This window comes from Oryctolagus cuniculus, chromosome 8 (assembly GCF_964237555.1).
Source record: "Oryctolagus cuniculus chromosome 8, mOryCun1.1, whole genome shotgun sequence".
Classification (NCBI taxonomy): Eukaryota; Metazoa; Chordata; class Mammalia; order Lagomorpha; family Leporidae; genus Oryctolagus; species Oryctolagus cuniculus.
The window spans coordinates 42482569-42505345 of record NC_091439.1 but is presented as its reverse complement, the minus strand read 5'-3'; the positions used below and the strand labels follow the sequence as shown (position 1 = coordinate 42505345).

At 38.9% G+C, this 22777-nt stretch overlaps 1 protein-coding gene across 17 annotated transcripts in view; it reads left to right on the top strand.

The window, feature by feature from the left end:
• The window catches only part of BLTP1 (bridge-like lipid transfer protein family member 1), a 243901-nt gene that overhangs the window by 39423 nt on the left and 181701 nt on the right, over positions 1–22777 (top strand). For all 17 annotated transcript variants that reach the window (XM_008267929.4, XM_070047638.1, XM_070047636.1 and 14 more), the window contains one exon: positions 9583–9766. In XM_008267929.4, the coding sequence (XP_008266151.3) occupies positions 9583–9766 (184 nt within the window). The remainder of the gene's footprint in view (positions 1–9582; positions 9767–22777) is intronic.

The window sequence follows — 22777 nt, the reverse complement described above, 5'->3', positions numbered from 1 at the left end:
GTAGATGTAGGGTTGAAAGTTCTGTAGATATCTGTTAGATCCATTTGGGCAATATTGTCAATTAAATCTGCTGTTTCCTTGTTGATCTTCTGTCCGGATGATCTGTCTATTTCTGAGAGTGGAGTATTGAAGTCCCCCAGTACTATTGTATTGGAATCTAAATCTCCCTTTAAGTCCCTTAACATATCTTTTAAATAGACTGGTGCCCTGTAATTAGGTGCATATACATTTATAATAGTTACATCCTCCTGTTGAATTGAACCCTTATTCATTATATAGTGTCCCTCTTTGTCTCTCTTAACAGTTTTTGTATTAAAGTTTATTTTGTCTGATATTAATATGGCTACACCTGCTTTTTTTTGGTTTCTGTTGGCATGGAATATCTTTTTCCAACCTTTCACTTTCAGTCTGCATGCCTCTTTGTTAGAGAGATGTGTTTCTTGTAGGCAACAAATAGTTGGGTTGTGTTCTGTGAGCCAGTCAGCCAAACGGTGTCTTTTAACTGAAGAATTCAGACCATTAATGTTCAATGTGACTATTGATACGTAGTGACTTTGCCCTGCCATTTTCCCGGAAATATTTTCTAGTATATGCTTTGAGCTTCCCATGCTCTTTTACTGGTAGGTGTTCTTCCTTTCCCTTCTTTCATATTGATGGCCGTGTTTCTGTGTTTCTGAGTGTAGCACATCTTTAAGTATCTTTTGCAGGGCCGGACGAGTGGCCACAAAGTCTTTCAATTTCTGTTTGCTATGAAAGGTCTTTATTTCACCTTCATTCACAAATGAGAGCTTGGCAGGATATAATATTCTGGGCTGGCAATTTTTCTCTCTTAGCACCTGTGCTATGTCGCGCCATTCCCTCCTAGCCTGTAGTGTTTCTGATGAGAAGTCTGCTGTGAGTCTGATTGGAGATCCTCTGAGAGTAATCTGACGTTTCTCTCTTGCACATTTTAGGATCTTTTCTTTATGTTTCACTGTGGTAAGTTTAATTACCACGTGTCGTGGTGAGGATCTCTTTTGGTCATGTTTATTGGGGGTTCTATGAGCTTCCTGTACTAGGATATCTCTGTCCTTCTCCAAACCTGGAAAGTTCTCTGCTAGTATCTCACTAAAAAGGCCTTCCAATCCTTTCTCTCTCTCCATGCCTTCAGGAACTCCTAGAACTCGAATGTTGGTTTTTTTAATAGTATCCTGTAGATTCCCAACAATATTTTTTAGATTTCTAATTTCCTCTTCTTTTCTTTGGTTTGACTGTATGTTTTCCTGTGCTCTATCTTCTAAGTGCGATATTCTCTCTTCTGCTTCACCCATTCTGTTTTTAAGGCTTTCTAATGTGTTTGTCATTTGATCTATTGAGCTCTTCATTTCATTTTGATTTCTCTTCACTATAACACTTTCCTGTTCTACTAGTTTCTGAGTTTCATTTTGACTCTTCCTTAAAATTTCATTTTCACGAGAGAGATTTTCAATCTTGTCCATTAAGGATTTCTGTAGTTCAAGGATTTGCTTTTGAAAACTTCTAAATGTTCTTATCATAAATTTTTTGAAATCCGTATCTTGCATTTCTTCTATCTCATCATCTTCATACTCTTGGCTTGGGGTGTTTTGCTTATTTGGAGGCATCATAGTGTCATCGTTGATCTTGCTCCCTCTATTTCTGTGTTTGTTACTCGGCATAGTTAATTCTTCTTGCGTCACTGTGCATTTTTTTTTCTTTTTTTTTTTTTTTTTATACTGTGTCCGTGTTAAGTGGACTGCCTGCTGTTGGAGGAGCCTTGGAGGCTTGAGATGGGTGCGGCCTGAGAGCTCTGCCTGGTTCTTCCAGGTTTAGGGTGTGCAAAGGTGACACCCTCAGGTTATGTGTGGTAAATCTCTCTCTTTTTATTTATTTATTTATTTTATTTATTCAGGGGGTAAGTAACACCGCAGGGCATGGCTGTGCAGAATTGATGGTATTTTGCTTCCAGTCTTTGGCTCCTCTGGACTCCCACTGGGTTGCCTAGGCTACTGAATTGTAGTGACTCAGTTCCTTAGCTCTCCCGCATTGATATGTAAATCCAGAGAGGAGGCCTGCTCTTTGTCTCTTGGGAATTCTTCAAGCCTTGCAGCCTTGTAACCTTTGCAAGGATAGGGGGAAGAGAAACCCCGAAGCTTTTTTTTTTTTCCTTCTTTCCGGTAGTGAGTTTGCTGCACTTTCCGGCCCCCCTCTAGATTCTGACCCCCGTTTCCCCACCAATGTCTCGGGTTATTGAGCTCACCTCCCCTTCCAGCGCCGATGTGTGGACTCGGAGCCCTGAGCGTCCCAAGTCTCCCCGCTGTTGTCTGTGTGGCATGCACTCCCCTTGGAGCACTGGCGCGCAGACCCTGGGGCTTCCGCGGCTCGGTCCCGAGACTTGGCTTCCGCATGGTGGGCGACCTTGTTCTCCCAGTAGGTCCTCCGATTCATGGCAACTCCATCCAGAAGGGTTTCCCCTGCAATATTTTCCTGGTTCTTTTTTCTGCGGCTACCGTAACTCCCCTTTTATTAAACTAAATTTTCCCGGACTATCGGTGCGCGCCCTCACTATTCCGCCATCTTGGCTCCGCCCCCATAATATTCTTTTAATAGTAGATTCTGTTCTCTAGGAATACTTTAGAGATTATTTTTTGTTGATTAAGGTCAGATCTGTGTTACTTGACAGTTGACTAAAGAGGATGTAGAGATGGTTGACATTTCTTGGTGGAAAATTTAGAAGCCTGATTAGAGGATGTGCCTGAATAAATAGTTGGTTATCTTGCCTTTTAGGAAAATGGACTGAGGATTATTTATGGGTAGGCCAAGATTTTCTTTAGAACATATTAGAATTGCTGTATTACAAGAGGGATGTTCCAGTGTCCAAATTTTATGTCCTGCAGTTTAGAGGGATAATTTTAGCCAGCAGTGCATTTAGATTTGTCAGGTATCTAGTATAGCCCTTCAAAAAGGAAAAGAAAGCATAGCGTATCTAATTGTTTAATATAGAATTGGCTGTAAAATGTTCCATAGCTTATGAAATTAGTGGTATGCTATAGCTGATCGATGACTGGAGGCCAATCAGATGTCTGTCAAAAAATTTCATTTTGTTTTTAGGGTAGTTGATTTTTTTTAATTGGCTTTTTTCTTACTGATTGGTGGTTCTTTTTTGTTTGCTTGTTTTTGTTCTTAAGGATTTATTTATTTGTAAGGCAGAGAGTTACAGAGAGGCAGAGGCAACAAGAGAGAGAGAAGTCTTCAATCTGCTGGTTCACTCTTCAAATGGTTGCAATAGCTAGAGCTGGGCTGATCCAAAGCCAGGAGCCCAGAGATTCTTCCGGATCTCCCATGTGTGTGCAGGGGCCCAGGGACTTGGGCCATCTTCCACTGCTTTCCCAGGCCATAGCAGAAGGCTGGATTGGAAGTGGAGCAGCTGGGACTTGAGCTGGTGCCCATATGGGATGCCACTATAGCACTGGCCCCCAGGATAGTTGATTTTAAGCCATTCTTTTAGAGTGTATTTAAATAATAGGGTTAGTTGCCTTTTAGCATGATGGTGTATATGATGTCTTCAAAAAGTTTGTGGATAATGGATATTATGAAGAAACTATGCATGCATTTAAACATTGTTTGCACCAAAGTAAATTTATCTTTTAATTCCATTTCCATGAACTTTTTGAAGTACCATTGTGATAGTGTTCAAGTGAATATGGACCTGAATAAGTTGTCATGCATCTTTCTTAACCAGAAGGCATTGTTACGTTAAGAAATGAAAAGATGATGGTAAAGAATGTCCCTTCCTGTTATTTTATTGCTTAGAAGTTTTAGCTTAATACACTCTAGTGCTTTTAAAATTTGTTACATCTAAATTTGTTTGTTAAATAAATTAAATACATAAGAATTCCAGAGCTGTTTTTAAAAAGCCAGTTGACTGTTTTGTCTTTGTACTGGGTATTGATTCTGAGTATTAGGAGGCTTTGCGAGCATTTCTGTACTTTAGCTTTTTTTTATTACTAAAATTTATGTCCCAGTTAAATAGAATACTTATAACAGTATCTTGAACAAAGCAAGCATTCATTGGAGGTGCACTGCTTTTATTATTATAAATGTTATATCACATTCTGAAAAGAAGCATTATTTAAAACGTGTTATTCAGATTCAGTTGCAGTCATCCCTTAGTATCTTTGGGGGACTGGTTTCCCAGCCCACAGTAGACAAAGAAATCTGAGTCCTTTTATAAAATGACATTTAACATGCACACTTCCTCCCATATGCTTTATTTTTTTAACGATTTTGTTTATTTATTTGAGAGGTATATTTACAGACAGTGAGAGGGAAAGACAGAGAGAAAGGTCTTCCATCTGTTGGTTCACTCCCCAGATAGCCTCAACGGCCGGAGCTGCGCTGATCCGAAGCCAGGAGCCAGGTGCTTCTTCCTGGTCTCCCATATGGGTGGAGAGGCCCAAGCACTTGGGCCATCTTCTACTGCTTTCCCAGGCCATAGCAGATAGCTAGATTGGAAGAGGGGCAGCTGGGACTAAAACTGGAGCCCATATGGGATGCCAGCGCCGCAGGCGGAGGATTAACCAAGTGAGCCACAGCGCCGGCCCCCTTCCCATATGCTTTAAATCATCTGTAGATTACTTGTGATTCCTAAAACAATGTAAGTAGTTGTCATACTGTATTGCTTAGGGATTAATGAGAAAACCCTATACTTGTTTAGTACAGACACAATTTTTTCCCATGAATATTTCAATCCGTAGTCTGATAATGATGAACCCTTGGGCCAATAGTGCATAATTTGTATTACTAGTAAGAGTTTGACAGGCAATGAGAAGAAAATAGTATTTGTGTATAGTAATCTTCCAGGTAGGTAGAGGTGTTCTCATTGTATAGAGGAAAAAACTTAGCTTAGTGTGTGGTTAAAGTACTTGCATGAGGTTCTAGCGTTAGTAAAAAGATCTAATTCTGTATCCTTCCTGCTGGTTATTTACCTCCTTTGTCTAGTTCCTGGATAATTCAGTGCAGAAATCTCCACTTTTATTACCTTTTTTTAAAGAATGTGTGTGTGTGTGTGTGTGTGTTTGACATGTATGTGCATGTGTTAATGTCAGTATGGGGGAGATGGATGCCTTGGGAAGAAGTGCCTCTTTGTCTTTTGGAAGGATGCTTATTTGTCTGAGAGGAGACATGATACCTGTTGAGAATTTTCCCCTGTTGATCTAGAATGATGCCCCTGTCTGTGTTGGGGGTATCTGTATCTGTGTGTATATATACACACACATATATATCTGTGTATATATATCTGTGAATATATGTGTGCTCGGTGTATATATTTATTCTCAGAGTGATACTGTGAGTGTGCTAGTATTTGAGTGCATGCTTAGATGGCTCTGTGAGAGTATGTGCATGTATATGTGTATCTTTGTGACTACGAGTCTGTGTATGCCAATCTCTGTGTGTGCCTGTATGTAATTTTCTCTGTTCCTGTTTCTCTGGGTATACATTTAGGTAGCCTGTTTCTTTGTATCATCTCTGTGTATGTTGGGGTAGGGTTGTATGGAGATTACATTCTAGCCTATTGGGACAGATGACAATAAATAATGCTGAAACAACAACAAAAAAAAACCATGAAAATAGGATTAGGGATATTGTGAGACCTTCCGGTGTTTTAATGTTAGGGCTTAATGTTTATCAATGTTGTCATAATACATTTAGAAATAAGTATATTTATCTTTATGCCTTGGTAATCATAGTACATTTTTGTGGCTATATTCTTATAATACCTGTTATATTGAAAGGAGAGTCTATTGTGCATGTCCGGAAAGTTAGAGATGAAATTGAGATTAATTCTGTTTCCATTTTTATGCAGTCACTATTTGTTTATTCATCACTACTGATCCAATTAGAGGCAAGTTAATTTTTCCCATTGCTGCGTCTGCAGCTCACTAATCAGCCTTAATAGCATATTCCTAATGATTAAGGTATTTGTGTTCAGGATCATTGGTAAATTGTTTCATAAGCAAATTTTTTTAAAAAGATTTTATTTATTCATTTGAGAGGTAGAGTTACAGACAGTGAGAGGGAGAAACAGAGAAAGGTCTTCTGTCCGCTGGTTCACTCCCCAAATGTCTGCAATGGCCGGAGCTGCACTGATCTGAAGCTAGGAGCCAGGAGCTTCTTCTGGTTTCCCATGCGGGCTTGGGCCCAAGAACTTGAGCCGTCTTCCACTGCTCTCCCAGGGCATAGCAGAGGGCTGGATTGGAAGAGGAACGGCTGGGATTCGAACTGGAGCCCATATGGGATGCCAGCGCAGCAGGCGGAGGATTAACCTACTGTGTCACAGCGCCAGCCCCTCATAAGCAAATTTGAAAGCAAGTGAATTAAAGTGAATTTAGATTGAGTTATTTATGGCCTTGAAGAATTGTACCTTGAATTCCTACTTGTATATGTCTATCAAGTAATAGAAGAAAATATTCTATTCTGTATTTATTATGCCTCCACATGTTGCACTTTCAAATATTCTGAGATCTATTTGTGAATATTTTGTTTCACTTACAAATATCATTTGTAGCAAAGTGGTGTGTTATTCTTTCATAAGAATGAACACTTGAATATTGAGTATTATTTTGGGAATTAAGATTACAACAATGAATAAAACAAATCCCATCCCTTACAGAGTCTGCTTCATTCAAGGGGAGTGGGCAGAATTCAGATAATAAATAAGTATGTATATACAATGAATCTTCAAGTAGTTCATGAAAATTGTGTCATTTATAAAACCTATTCTTGAACCTCATTTTTTTTTTGGCACCAAAGTAAATCTTTTAATTCTATTTTTCCATGGACTTTCTGAAACACCCTTGTATATATAGTATTGGGGTATTTATGAGGGCAAAGACAGCATTGAAGAAAATAAAAATAGGGTCCATGGAATAAAGGATGCTGGTTTGTGGGGAGGGTGCTGTTTTACTATGAGAAGTCAGGATAGAAGGCTTCATTGGTAGAAGATGGAAGCGTGAGTCAGTAAGAGAATGAGTTATTGTTGATAATCACAGGAAAATATTTTGTGATTCTGTTGCTGCTTCATTACCTATACCAACAGGCTAATTTACTTGGAGTGTGAGTAGAAGATAGAGGGCTAGGAGTTAGAAGTACAGATCCTGTGGAATTTTGTCCATTACTTAGAAAATCATGGTGTTACTCTGAGTGTGAAGGGAAGCGATAGGAAAATTTGAGAACAGAGAGGATAAAATTACCCTAGGTTTTTTAAAAGATCTGGCCAATGTGTTAAATACAGGTGTGAGGGGAATGAAGCAAGGGTACTAGTTAGGTAGAAGGCTTAGATAAAACAGGTAAAAAGTATTGGTGACTTAGACCAGAATAGTGAGAAGCAGTTGTATTATGGATGTAGGCTGAAGGAAAAACTGGCAGGTTTGTAGGTAATGTCTCAGACATGAAAGAGAACCAGTGGATGGATGATATTTCTCTCTTTCCCTCACTCTCTGTCACTGTTTCAAATAAATCTTTAAAAAATTAATAAAAAAATTAGTGTCTGTATTTTTAGCCTGCTAGTTTATAATTTACAATCGTTGGAGATACTTGACAATGTATAAGTCATTTTGCAAGTAATTTGAAGAAGTTATTTTGGTAAAACTTGGTAGCTTACTGAATGAAGGGTTTGTACCTTTGATTTAAATAACAATTCAAGCTACTTTTTTAAAAAAGATTATTTATTTATTTATTTGACAGGTAGAGTTATAGACAGTAAGAGAGAGAAACAGAGAGAAAGGCCCTCCTTCCATTGGTTCACTCCCCAAATGGCTGCAACGGCCAGAGTTACGCTGATCCAAGGCCAGAAGCCAGGAGCTTCCTCCAGGTCTCCCATATGTGTGCACAGCCCAAGCACTTGGGCTATCCTCCACTGCCCTCCCGGGCCACAGCAGAGAGCTGAACTGGAAGAGGAGCAACCAGGACTAGAACCTGGTGCCCATATGGGATGCCGGCACCACAGGCAAAGGATTAACCCAGTGCCCCACAGCATCAGTCCCTTAAGCTACTTTTTAAAAAAATATAACAATTCTCTTCATTTGATTTTCAACATTAAAGTTTTCTAGCGGGTCATATCTAATTTTAATTATCAATTGAATTTGTTTAATAGAAGTAAAAGTTAAAAAGAGAGGCCTCAGAAAACCTGTGATTTCGTTTAATAACAAAAGGAAGCATTGACTATGGTACCTTTCTTCCTACTCTGGTGTGCTGTTTTCAAGTAATTCCTCAGTAGATGATAGTGTGCAGTCCATCTTTTTATAGATGGATTCATTAGATACCATGATTGCTCATCATACTTAATGTTTTTTGGGATTACTATCATACTTAATGGTTTTTGAGATTATTGTTTGAAGAACACTGTTCATAACACCTTTGTTTTAGTACTATATAGTTATTTTTAAATTATAATTATGAAAAATCTATGATGCAAAAGTTCAAATACTAATGTTATTCAGATATAGTTTAAATATTTTATTATGTGATATTTTAATACAAAATTATTGTTTTACTGTGTAGATGGCACTTTATTGTTCTTAGCATAAAATTCTTTAAGTTTTATCATTATATAACTGGAATCTAAAAATTTAGTTCGCTTTTAGAGTGCTAGGTTAAAATTCATTAGTGGGGCTGGCACTGTGACTTACCGGGTAAAGCCACCGCCTGCAGTGCCGACATCCCATATGGGTGCCGGTTCTTGTCCCAGCTGCTTCACTTCCAATCCAGCTCTCTGCTATGGCCTGGAAAAGCAGTAGAAGATGGCCTAAGTCGTTGGGTCCTTGCACCCATGTGGGAGACCTGGAAGAAGCTCCTGGCTCTAGATTGGCATAGCTCTGGCTGTTGCAGTCAACTGGGGAGTGAACCAGTGGATGGAAGACCTCTCTCTCTCTCTCTCCCTCTCTGCCTCTCCTTCTCTCTCTGTGTAACTCTAACTTTCAAATAAATAAATAAATTTCTAAAAAAATAAAATTCATTAGCAACATCAACTTTCTTCTTTTTGTTGCAGTATTTTATATCTATTTTAAATGTTTCTCTTTATTATAAAAATCTGTTTTAGACTAATTTTTTTTTTTTTTTTTTTTTTTTTTTTTTTTTTTGACAGGCAGAGTGGACAGTGAGAGAGAGAGACAGAGAGAAAGGTCTTCCTTTGCCGTTGGTTCACCCTCCAATGGCCGCCGCGGCCGGCGCGCTGCGGCCGGCGCACCGCGCTGATCCGATGGCAGGAGCCAGGAGCCAGGTGCTTTTCCTGGTCTCCCATGGGGTGCAGGGCCCAAGCACCTGGGCCATCCTCCACTGCACTCCCTGGCCACAGCAGAGGGCTGGCCTGGAAGAGGGGCAACCGGGACAGAATCCGGCACCCCGACCGGGACTAGAACCCGGTGTGCCGGCGCCGCTAGGCGGAGGATTAGCCTAGTGAGCCGCGGCGCCGGCTTGTTTTAGACTAATTTAAATTACTTTAACTGTGAAGAAGATTTGACTAGAAACTTTGATTAAAGTTCTGAAAAAGTTGTTTAAATGTGTTTTTATGATTGATGTCTTTAGATCCAAAAGCTGAAACCAGATTACACATCACAGTCAATGACTTTGAATTTCATGTCTATAATCGTTCGGATCTTTATGGACGCCTTCAAGAATTGTTTGGTTTGGAGCCAACAATAATTCCACCCAAGAAAGAGGATGATAAAACCCCGGAAAATGGAAGAAGAACCCAGTCCAAAATTGAAAGGTACAAACTTGTGTTATTCTCTGCCATTTAAACATTTGCCTTTATTCTAAACATAATCTAATATTTCTTTGTAAATTAATTAAAACTCTTAGTAATATAATTGTTTATTTTAGAAACTTAAAAAATCCAGAATTATGTAATATAAAAACCTATTCTCTACCTCTCATCCCCCACTCAACTGTCCTTTCCCTTGATATTAATAGCTGCTGTAAGCAATTTGGTTTTTATATTTTTGAGTGCATGTACATAAATATATACAACATGATACTTAAGGTGCTTGTACAAATATATGGTTTTGTGTTTCTGAAAATCATATATGCCTCATATAGTGTGTATTTTTTGTAATTTACATTTATGAAGCAATATGTCTTTAAGACCTTTCTATACAAGTGTCTGTATATATTATCCTACCTTATTTTAAGAATTATACTAAATAGTTCTGCAAACTTGCACCTGTAGGTCAGATTTAGCTGACTGCTTGTTTTGTAAATAAACTTGTTTTTTTTAAAAAATATTTTATTTATTTGAAAGGCAGAGTTAGAGAGGGAGGAGAGAGAATGAGAGAGGGGGAAAAAGAGAGAGAGAAGTGTCTTTGATCCATTGGTTCACTCCCCTAGTGGCCGCAACCACCAGGGCTGGGCCAAGCCAAAGCCAGGAGCCAGGAGCTTCCTCCAGGTCTCCTACATGGGTGCAGGGGACCAACTTGGGCCATCCTTCACTGCTTTCCCAGGCACATTATCAGGGAGCTGGATCAGAAGTGGAGCAGCCAGGACTGGAACCAGCACCCATATGGGATGCCGGCATTGCAGGTGGCATCTTTACCCATCCAACCACAATGCTGGTCCCTGAAAATAAACTTTAATGGAACATAGCCAAGCCCATTTGTTTATATATTATCCATGGCTGCTTTTGTGCTTTGAGAGTTGAACAGTTGAAGCAAAGATCATATGGACTACAGATCCTAAAATATTTGCTATCCGGCTCTTAAAAAATATGTTTGCTGGCCACTGTTACAGAATAAATGAGAAAGAATTGGTTGACATACAGTGCTAGAGATCAAAATATAACCCCACAGAGGTGAGAATGTGCTGCAAAGGAAATGAGGTGTATGGTTGGCTCTCTGTACACATTATATCAGCATCTGTGGATTCAACCAATCATGAATAAAAAGTACTCGGAAAAAATTATTTCTTCACTAAATGTGTACAGATTCTTTTTAATGTTATTATTTCCTAAAAAATACAGTATAACAACTATTTAAGTAACATTTACCTTGTACTAGTATTAATAGAGATCTAGAGATAATTTAATGTCTGGGAGGGTGTGTGTAGGTCATTTGCAAATGGTATGCTGGTTTTTACAAGTGTAAGGGACTTGAGCCTCTCCAGATTCTGGCATTCCCAAGGTATTATGGAACTAATTCTCTATGGATACTGAGAGAGACAACTATATGAATTGTCTACTTAACTACTAGTTTTTTGTAATGGTGGGGTAGGTAGAAGAAGGAAAAATAAAAGAACAGTAATTCTAGAGGGGACACTCTCCTAATGATAAAAGATAAATAAAGTTACTTAGCATTTAGAATGAATTTGTAGTTATCAAAAGATATCCAAATGCAAATATTCTGTCGTCAAAGACATGAAGCTCTTAGGAAAAGAGGTCAAAATTTTAGATGTAAACTTAAAACTTATCACTTTTGGATACATTGTCATGAAGTTCAATAATTTTAAACACACACATTTTACTCGTGGAACTACTTTAGTGTTGTAGGATAAGCATTTTGATGTGTTTTATAGTGTTGGCAGCTTTATTTTCAATGGTTAGATAATGTTCCCCAAGTGATTTTCCAAAGTTTTTAAATAATCATTTTAATCTTGATGGCTATATTTCATGCTTAAAAATGATATAGTATGGGCTGGTGCTGCAGCTCACTTGGCTAATCCTCCGCCTGTGGCGCTGGCACCCCAGATTCTAGTCCCAGTTGGGGCGCCGGATTCTGTCCTGGTTGCTCCTCTTCTAGTCCAGGTCTCTGCTGTGGCCCGGGAAGGCAGTGGAGGATGGCCCAAGTGCTTGGGCCCTGCATCCGCATGGGAGACCAGGAGGAAGCACCTGGCTCCTGGTTCGGATTGGCGCAGCACATGAGCCGTAGCGGACATTTGGAGGATATAGTATGGAGATACGTAGTCCAAAGGGTAAAAAGTTGCAAGTATGTGGACTGATTAAGTCTTACAGTATGAAGACTATACTTAATATTGTATAGTGAACTAAAAATTTACTAAGTAAATTTTAGGTGCTGTTTTTACCAGAACAAATAAAAGATAACTATGGAATGTGACGGATATATTAATTTGCTTGACTATAGTAATCATTTCACTATTTGTATATATATAAGAACATGTATATTAAACATATATAGTAAAAAGAAATTTAAAAATTGGAAATGGGAAAATAAATTCTGTTTACTATTATAAAGTGATGCAGTATAGCATATCTTTGTATATATTGTTGACAGGATAAGAGAGAAGGAGCAAAGATTAAAGAATGAGTATCAAAAAAAGCAAAGAAAGGGGCAGGCATTGCAGCACAGCATATTAAGCTGCTACCTTGGTGGCCTGCTTCTCAGATTGGAGTGCCTGGAATTGAGTCCTGCCTCTGCTACTGCTGCTGTTGCTTCTTCTTTTTAAACTTTTTAAAATTAATATACAGAGAACAGATTTCATATATCTCATGGATAAAATTCTAAGATAACCATACTTTCCTCTCCCTCCCTTCCTCAAACATGTACTCCTTCCTTTCTTTTTTTTCCTTTAGTAACATATTTTGAATTTACTTTATAATCAGAGGCTGTATATACTAAAAATATATGTTCTATAAGTAAAAAATGGAAAGACCATTGATTCACAGAAGTATAGACAGGGCTATAAGCAAAATCATAAGATGTCAGTTTCATTTTTATAGTTTTTTTAAATTTTTGACATTTAGAGAAAATACATATTTGCCTCTTAGGGACTGGCTTATTTCCCTGAGTATAATGGTTTCCACTTGTCATCCATGTTGTTGCAAAAGACAGGGTTTTATTCTTTTTGATGGCTGAGTAGTATTCTGTCAGGTATGTATACCACAGTTTGTTTATCTGGTCATCAGTTGATGAACATCTGGGTTGATTCCGTATATTAGTTATTGTGACTTGGCTTCCTATAAACAAGGGGGGTGCAGATAGCTCTTTCATATGCTGATGTCATTTCATTTGGGTAAATTCCCAGTAGTGGGATGATTGGGTCGTATGATAGATCTATTTTTAGATTTCTGAAGACTCTCTATACTGTATTCTATAATGGTTGTACTATTTACATTCCTACCAACAATATATTGGGATACCTTTTTCCCCACATCCTTGCCAGCATTTATTACTTTTTGATTTTTTGTATAATAGCCTTTCTGGCTGTGATGGGGTGAAACCACATTGTGGTTTTTATTTGCTTTTCCCTGATGGCTAGTGATCCTGAAGATTTTTTTTCATGAGTCTGCTGGCCATTTGTATTTCATCCTTTGAGAAATGCCTGTTTATATCCTTTGCCCATTTCTTAACTGCATTATTTGTTTTGTTGTTGTTGAGTTTCTTGAGCTCCTTATGTATCCTGGATATTAACCCTTTATCAAGATCTCTGTGAGTGAGATCCTAGTGGAAAGAAAGGGCCATCAACGAAGCATGTACCTTTCTCTGAAGGGAGGAGAGAACTTCCACTTTGCTTATGGCTCTGTCTAAATACTGACAGAGTTGATGGACTTAAAAGGCTTCCATAGCCTTGGCATCTCATGACAAAAGCCTCGGGTGATCACTGATGTCATAAATAAGAGTGTCAATTGTTAAATCAGCAACAGGAGTCACTGTGCACTTGCTCCCCATATAGGACCTCAGTCTTTAATGAGTTGTACTATGAGAATTAACAGTAAAACTTGTCTTCAAACAGTACTTTACACTTTGTGTTTCTGTGTGGGTGCAAACTGTTGAAATCTTTACTTAGTGTTGAGTGATCTTCTGTATATAAAGATAATTTAAAATGAATCTTAATGAAGAATGGGATGGAAGAGGGAGTAGGAGATGGGATGGTTTGCAGATGGGAGGGTGAGTATGGGGGGAAGAACTGCTATATTCCAAAAGCTGTACTTATAAAATTTATATTTATTAAATAAAAGCTTTCTAAAAAAATTGAAAAAAGATAATTGTTAAAAAAAAAAACCTTTTATGGTTTGCACATATCTTTTTCCCATTCTCTCAGTTGCTCCTTAACTTTTATGTTTCCTTTGCTGTGCAGAAGCTTCTTAGCTTGATGTAGTCCCATTTGTCTATTTTTGCTTTTATTGCCTATGCTTCTGGAGTCTTAGCCAAGAAGTCTTTGCCTATACCAATGTCTTTCAGAGTTTCTCCAATGTTTTTCTCTAATAATTTGATGGAATCATGTCACAGATTTATGTCCATTGTAAATTGATTTTTTAAAAAATAATCTTATATTTCAGTCATATCTTGCATGTTTTTTTCTTTCTGAAGATTTATTTGTTTATTTGAAAGCAGAGCTACAGAGAGAGAGGGAGAGACAGAATTCCTCCATCTACTAGGTCACTCCACAACAGCCAGGGCTGGGCCAGGCTAAAGACAGCAGCCAGGAGCTTCCACATGGGTACAGAGGCCCAAATACTTGGGCCATCCTCTGCTGCCTTCCCAAGTGCATTAGCAGGGAACTGGATTGGAGGTGGAGCAGCTGGGACTTGACTGGTGCCCATATGGAATGCTGACATTGTAGGCAGCAACTTACCCTGCTATACCACAATGCCAGCCCCAGTGAGTTGATTTTTGTATAAAGTGTAAGGTATGGGTCTTGTTTTATACTTCTGCATGTGGAGATCCTTTGTTGAAGAGACTATGCTTTCTCCAGGGAATGCTTTTAGCTCGTTTGTCAAAGATAAGTTGGTTGCAGCTATACGGTTTATTTTCTGGGGTTTCTGCTCTGTTCCGTTGGTCTGCATTTCTGTTTTTGTGGCAGTACCAGGCTGTTTTGATTTAACTGCACTGTATAGTATGTCTTGAAATCTGGTATTGTTAAGCCTCCAGCTTTGTTTTTGTTGTTTAAGATTTCTTTAGCTATTTGGGGTCTCTTGTGTTTCTATATGAATTTTAGGATCATTTTCTAGATCTGAGAAGAATATCATTGCCATTCTGATTGAGATTGCATTGAATTTCTAAATTACTTTTGATAGTATGGATATATTGATGATATTAATTCTTGCAGTCCATGAACATGGAATATTTTTCCATTTTTGTTTCTTTTTCTATTTCTTTTATTACTGTTTTGTAATTTTCATTGTAAGGGTCTTTCATATCCTTGGTTCAAGTTATTTGAAGGCTAACGTTAAATTTTTTGGTGGCTGTTGTGAATGGGACTGAACTTACAAGTTCCTTCTTAGCCATGGCATTGTCTGTGTATACAAAGTCTATTGATTTTTGCTTGTTGATTTTATATCTTGCAACTTTACCAAGCGTCTTATGAGTTCCAATATAGTCTCTTGCTGGAGTCTTTTGGTTCCCCTATATGTAGGTTCATGTCATCTGTGAACAGGTATAATTTGACTTTTTTCCAATTTTTATCCCTTTGATTTCTTTTTCTTGTCTAATGGGTCTGGCTAAAACTTCCAGAATTATATTGAATAGTTATGGTAATAGTGGACATCCTTGTCTGGTTCCAGATCTCAGTGGAAATGCCTCCAGCTTTTCCCCATTCATTATGATGCTGGCTATGCATTAGTCATACATTACCTTGATTGTGTTTAGATGTGTTCCTTCTATTCCTAATTTGCTTAAGGTTTTTTCATGAATCAATATCATATTTTGCCAAATGCTTTCTCAGCATCTGTTGAGATAATCAAATTTTTTTTTTCTTAAATTTGTTAATGTGATGTATCACGCTTATTGATTTGTGTATTTTGAGGCATGGTTCAGCCTTGGTTGATGTGGGCACTCACAGAATCATCCAGCAGGTGGAAGTTCTCAATATCTTTTTCTCTGTCTGTCTGTCAGTCGTCCTTTCAAATAAATAGATAAATAAAGAGAAAAAGAACTCAAACTCTTTTCCAGAATTCAGTGATGAAATAACATTGTCTTTTATTATATAATTCAGAGAAAACCAAATCTTAAGGCAATTAGATTTGACTGTTAGGAGTTGATTAGAGAGTACTTTTGTAAGCTACAGGGGGAAATGCTTGGATAAAATGATATAGGTATAGGTCAGTTCTGAGGAAATTATGTGTTATAGTTTAGATTCCCTTTGTTATACGTGACATCCATAGTTTACAGAAAAATCAATGTTTAATTCAAAGATTAATAGTTAAGGGATTGATTTGTTTTTTAGTATGTGTTTTTTAGTGTAAAGAGTAATCCTGGCCGGCGCCCTGGCTCAATAGGCTAATCCTCCGCCTTGTGGAGCCGGCACACCGGGTTCTAGTCCCAGTCGGGGCGCCGGATTCTGTCCCGGTTGCCCCTCTTCCAGGCCAGCTCTCTGCTGTGGCCCGGGAGTGCAGTGGAGGATGGCCCAAGTGCTTGGGCCCTGCACCCCATGGGAGACCAGGAAAAGCACCTGGCTCCTGGCTTCAGATCAGCGCGGTGATCTTTCTCTCTGCCTCTCTCTTTCTGTCCACTCTGCCTGTCAAAAAAAAAAAAAAAAAAAAAAAGTGTAATCCTGAGATTGTTGTTTGATGGAGGAAGGATTAGAGGATAGGGAATAGGGAAGCAAACAAAGGTTGATGAGGCTATCTTGCAAAGGAAGGATGCCTCTTTAAGGTAATAGGGAAGAAGAGAATGCTGGTATAGAAATACATTGATGTAATGAACTACTAAAGAAAGAGCAAATAATATTGAATAAGGATATTGGTGTATACATTATATTTTAATGTAAACCTTAGAAAATTAAACCATTTACACATATAAATTGAAAAATTATTAAATAATTTATTATAAGCCATGAAAAATGAAAATTTATTTTAATAATATATAGATATAATAAAAGGAAAGTATAAATAAAAGAAGAATCTATAGTTAAGAATATAAAATGAACTATTATAATAATCATAGAAATAAATTTTTACAATGATTTCAATTTTCAGAAATCATGTAATTTTACAAAGAACCTCTTGAATAAAATTTGAATTGAAGAAATGGGTTTTGTAGCTAACTTTCAGATTATCTATACCATTCAAAGTGTTTTTGTTATTTACTTTAACCATTTTTGTTGACTCTTCATATATGAAAGATAGTTGTTTTTTACATAATGATGAGGACATTTATTCCTCAAATAAATTTTAAGAAGTGCTTCTTCTGTGCTAGGAACTGAGCTGTGATACTATGTATACTGGGAATAAGGCAACACTTCTGTCCTGAGACAATTTTTAACCTAGTGTGGGAATAAAAACAATAAACATGTGACTATAGTGAAAGAAATGTTACCATGGGGCAAGATTTGAATTCTTTGGGCAGACCTTGAAGCATGAAGGAGAGCTAGGACAAATGAAGGATAAATGTATTATTCAAAGGAGATGAAAGAATAGCCCATAGAGAAGAAACGTATTAAATAGGGATGTGTACTGGAGTGACTGGATTAGATTATTTGAGGTGTGGACAAATTAGAATAAGGAGGTTAGCAGAGTCCAGGTGTTAGAAATCTGGCTTTATGTATACCCCCATTCTTTTCCCCAACCCGGTAATGCTGTAATGTCATTGGATGTGGTAAGGTGGGAGCCAGGGAGAGCCAATGGAGGGATGTTTCTACAGTTCAGGAAAGAGAAAATTATCAACTTATGTGGTAGCAGAGGAATGGGAGAGGAGTTGATGGCTTCCAGATATACTTAGGGGGTTGAATACCTAAGACCATGATTGATACAGAGAATACGAAGAAGAGTTTGAAAATGGATCCAGGGGCCAGTGCAGTGGCCTACTGGGTAAAGCTGCCGCCTGCAGTGCTGGCATCTCATATGGGCACCTGTTCAAGTCCCGGCTGCCCCACTTCCAATCCAGCTCTCTGCTATGGCCTGGGAAAGCAGTAGTAGATGGCCCAGTACGTGGGCTCTTGCACCCATGTGGGAGACACAGAAGAAGCTCCTGGCCTCCTGGCTTCAGATCTTTGCAGCTCTGGCTGTTGCAGACAGTTGTGGAGCGAACCAGCAGATGGAAGACCTCTCTCTTTCTCTGCTTCTGCCTCTGCCTCTCTCTAACTCTGCCTTTCAAATAAATAAATAAATCTTTAAAAAATGAATATATATATTTTGGATTCTAACTTCCTATAAGATGTATGATTTGCAAATGTTTTCACCTATTCCATGGGTTGCCACTTACTATCCTGATTGTTTCCGTGGTTGTGCTGAAGCTTTTTAGTTTTATGTAATCCTGTCTTTTTTTTTTTTTGCTTTTGTTTCCTGTGCTTTTGAGTTCATATCCAAAAAATCTTTTTTCTTGACTAATATTGTGTAGTTTTTCCCATATTTTTTCCTCTAGTAATCTCATTGCTTCAGTCTATAAGCCATTTGGATTTGATTTTTTGTGTACAGTGTGAGATAAAGGTCTAATTTCATTTGCCTATCTATGGATATCTGGCCTTCCCAACATTTTTTTTTTTAAAGGTTTAAAAGCAAGATTTATTAGAGTCAAAGACCTCCAGCCAAAGTGGCATGGAGGGGGGCTGCAAGATAAACAAAACCCAAAGGACCCTGTGACACTAAGGTTTTCAGGAAACTGTCACTCAGTAAGGTGGGGAAAACCTAACAAAAGACCTGATTTACAATTCTTTACCCTATCTGGTTTGCTCATGATAAAACAAAAAACTATCACAAGGGTGGGATACCTAATTTGTTTTCACAGTAAGCTGGGAGTTCAGAAGGGTAGTCATGGCTCCCTTGCTCTTCTCATAAGATGGGAAGCTGCCAAGGAGTGGGCAGGCAGTTACTTCTGACCTTTCTAAGGATAACTTTTTGGGAGGAACATTTCCTCTTTCAGTTTTCAGACTGCCTGTTAACCCATGATTCCTCAACATTACCCACTCAACAAGAATGGACCATAACTTCTATTAGGAGAACTGGGTGATTATCACTCTGGCTGTTTCATGCTGAAAAGGGGTGTCACCCAACACCATTTATTAGAATGTTGTTATCTTCCCAGTGTGTGTTCTTGGCACTTTTGTTAAAAATTGATTAACCTAAATGTGTGAATTTATTATCTGGGCTCTCTATTCTGGTCCATTGGTGTATGATTGGTCTATGTGCCATTTTTTTCTTTAAATGCTAGTGTTATGCTGTTTTGATTACTATTGCTTTTTGTAGTATATTTTGAAGTCAGATAGTTTGATTCCTCCAGCCTTGTTCATTTTGCTAAAGAGTGCTTTGGCTATCCAAGGTGTGTGTGTGTGTTTTGTTTTTTTAAATGGTTCTATGCAAATTTTATAATTATTCTTTGCATTTATTAAAAAATATACCACTGATATTTTGATGGGGATTTGCATTGAACCTATGTACCGCTTCTGGGTAATGGACATTTTAACAACGTTAATTTTCCACTCTGTAATCACAGGGTATCTTTCCATTTATTTATGTCTTCCATTTCTTTCATCATGTTTCATAGTTTTCAGTGTAGAGGATACTTAGTTAAATTTATCCCTGAATATATTAAAAAATTAATTTATTGATTTGAAAGGCAGAGTTTCAGTGAGAAGGAGAGAGAGAGAGAGAGAGAGAGAGAGAGAGAAAGAGAGAGAGAAAGAGAGAGAAAGGGGATTGTGTGGTTTATTCCTGAAATGACTGGAATGGCTAGGGCTGGGCCAGACCAAAGCCAGGAATCAGAGGCTTCATCTGGGTCTCCCATGTGGGTGTCAGGGCTCCAAAGACTTGGGCCATCTTTCACTGCTTTCATGCTTTCCCAGGCACATTAGCAGGAGCTAGATCAAATGTGGAGCAGCTGGGACTTGATTGAACCTGTGCCCATAAAGGATTCTGATGTCACAGGTGGCAGCTTAGCCTGCTACACCACAGCACCAGCCCCTGAATATTAAATTGGCTATGTATCCAGAATATATAAAGGATTCAAATAATTTAATAGAAGAAAACCCCAGTTAAAAAATAGACAAAAGTGGTATGTGTTTGGCACAGCTGTTAGGATTCCACTTGGGATGCTTGTGTCCCATATTAGGTTCAAATCTTAATCCTGCTTCTAATTCTAGCTTCCTGGTATTGCACACCCTGAAAGCAGGGGGATTTACCTAAGTACCTGAGTCCCTTTCACTCATGTGGGTGATAAGGATTGAGTTTCAGGTCCTGGCTTAAGCATAGATATGGAATTTATCTAAGCATACAATAAAGGATAAATGAATAGAGAAAATGTATACAATGAAATACTATTCACTCTTTCAAAAGAAGGAATCTTGGCATTTGCTATAGCACTGGTTATGTGATATAAGCCATGCACAGAAAGACACATACAACATGATCTCAGTTATATATGGAATCTAAAAAATTGGAACAGGTAGAAGTAGAGAGAAAAATGGTGGTTACAAAAAGGCTTGAGGAATAAGTTCAAGATGTCTTATTGTACAACATGATGACTGTAGTTAATAAGAACGTGTTCTTGAAAATTGCTTAAAGGGACGGCGCTGTGGTGTAGTGGGTTGAGCAGCTGCCTGCAGTGCTGGTATCCCATATGGGCACCAGTTAGAGACCCGGCTGCTTTACTTCCTATCCAGCTCTCTGCTATGGCCTGGGAAAGCAGTAGAAGATGGCCCAAGCCGTTGGGGCCCTGCACGTGCATGGGAGACCCAGAAGAAGACCCTGGCTCCTGGCTTTGGATCGGCGCAGCTCCGGTCATTGTGGCTAGTTGGGGAGTGAACCAGCAATGGAAGAGCTCTCTTTCTCTCTCTTTCTGCCTTTCCTTCTCTCTCTGTGTAACTCTGACTTTCAAATAAATAAATCTTAAAAAAAAAAAGAAAATTGCTGAGAATAGATTTTAAGGGTTTTCACTGCAGAAAGAAATAAATGTGTGCGGTAATATATATGGTAATTATATTCTATACACACAAAAGGGGAATGAATCCAAATTTCCAACTGAAGTAGTAATTATTTTTGAGTTAGGAAACTTTGGAGGAAAGGGAGGTTAGGAGGAGGCGATGAGATACACCCTAGTGGACGTCGGAAATGTGATTTAGAAGTCACCTGGTTATTGAAGATATATACCTTGAGTTTTCACCTGAAATTTTTGTGAATTGCTGTTAAATTTCACTTTATAAAGTTTGTATAGTTTGTGAATGGCCAATGTGCTTACTCTTATGTATCATTTTTAGCTTATTGAGGAGGGAATTGTTCTGGCACAAGGTGATAGGGAAGGGGAAGAGAGAAGACAGACTATATTGTTTAGAGATGCTCAAGGTGGTCAAAACGTCAAACTCACTTGTACCTTAATCACTAAAAATTTTTAAAATTTGAAGTTCATGCATAGTTTTTTCATAATGTACATTTTTCTTTTTTTAAAATTATTTACTTATTTATTTGAAAGAGTTACACAGAGAGAGGAGAGGCAGAGAGAGAGAAAGAAAGAGTTCTTCCATCCGCTGGTTCACTCCCCAATTGGCCGCAATGGCCGGAGCTGTGCTTATCCAAAGCCAGGAGCCAGGATTTTCTTCTGGGTCTCCCACTTGGATGCAGGGGCCTAAGGATTTGGGCCATCTTCCACTGCTTTCCCAGGCCATAGCAGAGAGCTGGATTGGAAGTGGAGCAGCCAGGACTTGAACTGGCACCTATATGGGATGCTGGCGCTTCAGACCAGGACATTAACCCACTGTGCCACCATAAGGTGCCAGCCCTCATAAGGTGCATTTTCTACAAATTTAAAAAAATTTATTTGAGAGGGAGAGAAGAGAGAGGGAGCAAGTGAGAGAGCTCCCATCCACAAGTTAACTCCCCAGATTCTGCTTTGGGAGTTGGAACTCAAATCAGATCTCCCAGGTTGGTGGTAGGAACCCAATTGAACTATTACTCCTACCTTCCAGGGTTCACATTAATGGGAAGCTAGTCAGGTGCCAGAGACAGGTATTGAACCCAGATAATCTGATATGGGATGTGGGCACCTTAACCACTAGGTTAAACCCTCACCATTTTTATAATTATTTTAATTGTACATATGTATGGGGTACAGTGTGATAACTCCAAATGTATTCAATGTATTAAGATTAAATCATGTTTGTGGTCGGTGCTGTGGCATAGTGGGGTAAGCCTCCACCTGTGGTGCCAGAAGCCCATATGGGTGCCACTTCAAGTCCCCGCTGCTCCTCTTCGATCCAGCTCTCTGCTATGGCCTGGAAAAGCAGTTGAAGATGGTCCAAGTCCTTGGGCCCCTGCACCCAAGTGGGAGACCAGGAGGAAGCTCCTGGCTCCTGGCTTTGGATTGGCTTGGCTCTAGCCATTGCAGCCCTCTAGCGAGTGAACCCGCACATGGAAGACTTTTCTCTCTGTTTCTCCCTTTCTCTCTAACTCTACTTCTCAAATAAAAAATAAAATCTTTTTAAAAAAAAGTCACATTGGTTAACATTTCTGTTTCTAGTTGTTACTTGATGATTGGATTATAGTCATCAAGCTGATCTCTTTTGTTTGCTCAGAAAGTCTGTAATAGGTTATTTATTTATTTATTTTTTTTTGACAGGCAGAGTGGACAGTGAGAGAGAGAGAGACAGAGAGAAAGGTCTTCCTTTTTGCCGTTGGTTCACCCTCCAATGGCCGCTGTGGCTGGCGCTGGCGTGCTGCAGCTGGCGCACCGTGCTGATCCGATGGCAGGAACCAGGTACTTCTCCTGGTCTCCCATGGGGTGCAGGGCCCAAGGACTTGGGCCATCCTCCACTGCATTCCCTGGCCACAGCAGAGAGCTGGCCTGGAAGAGGAGCAACCGGGACAGAATCCGGCACCCCGACTGGGACTAGAACCCAGTGTGTCAGC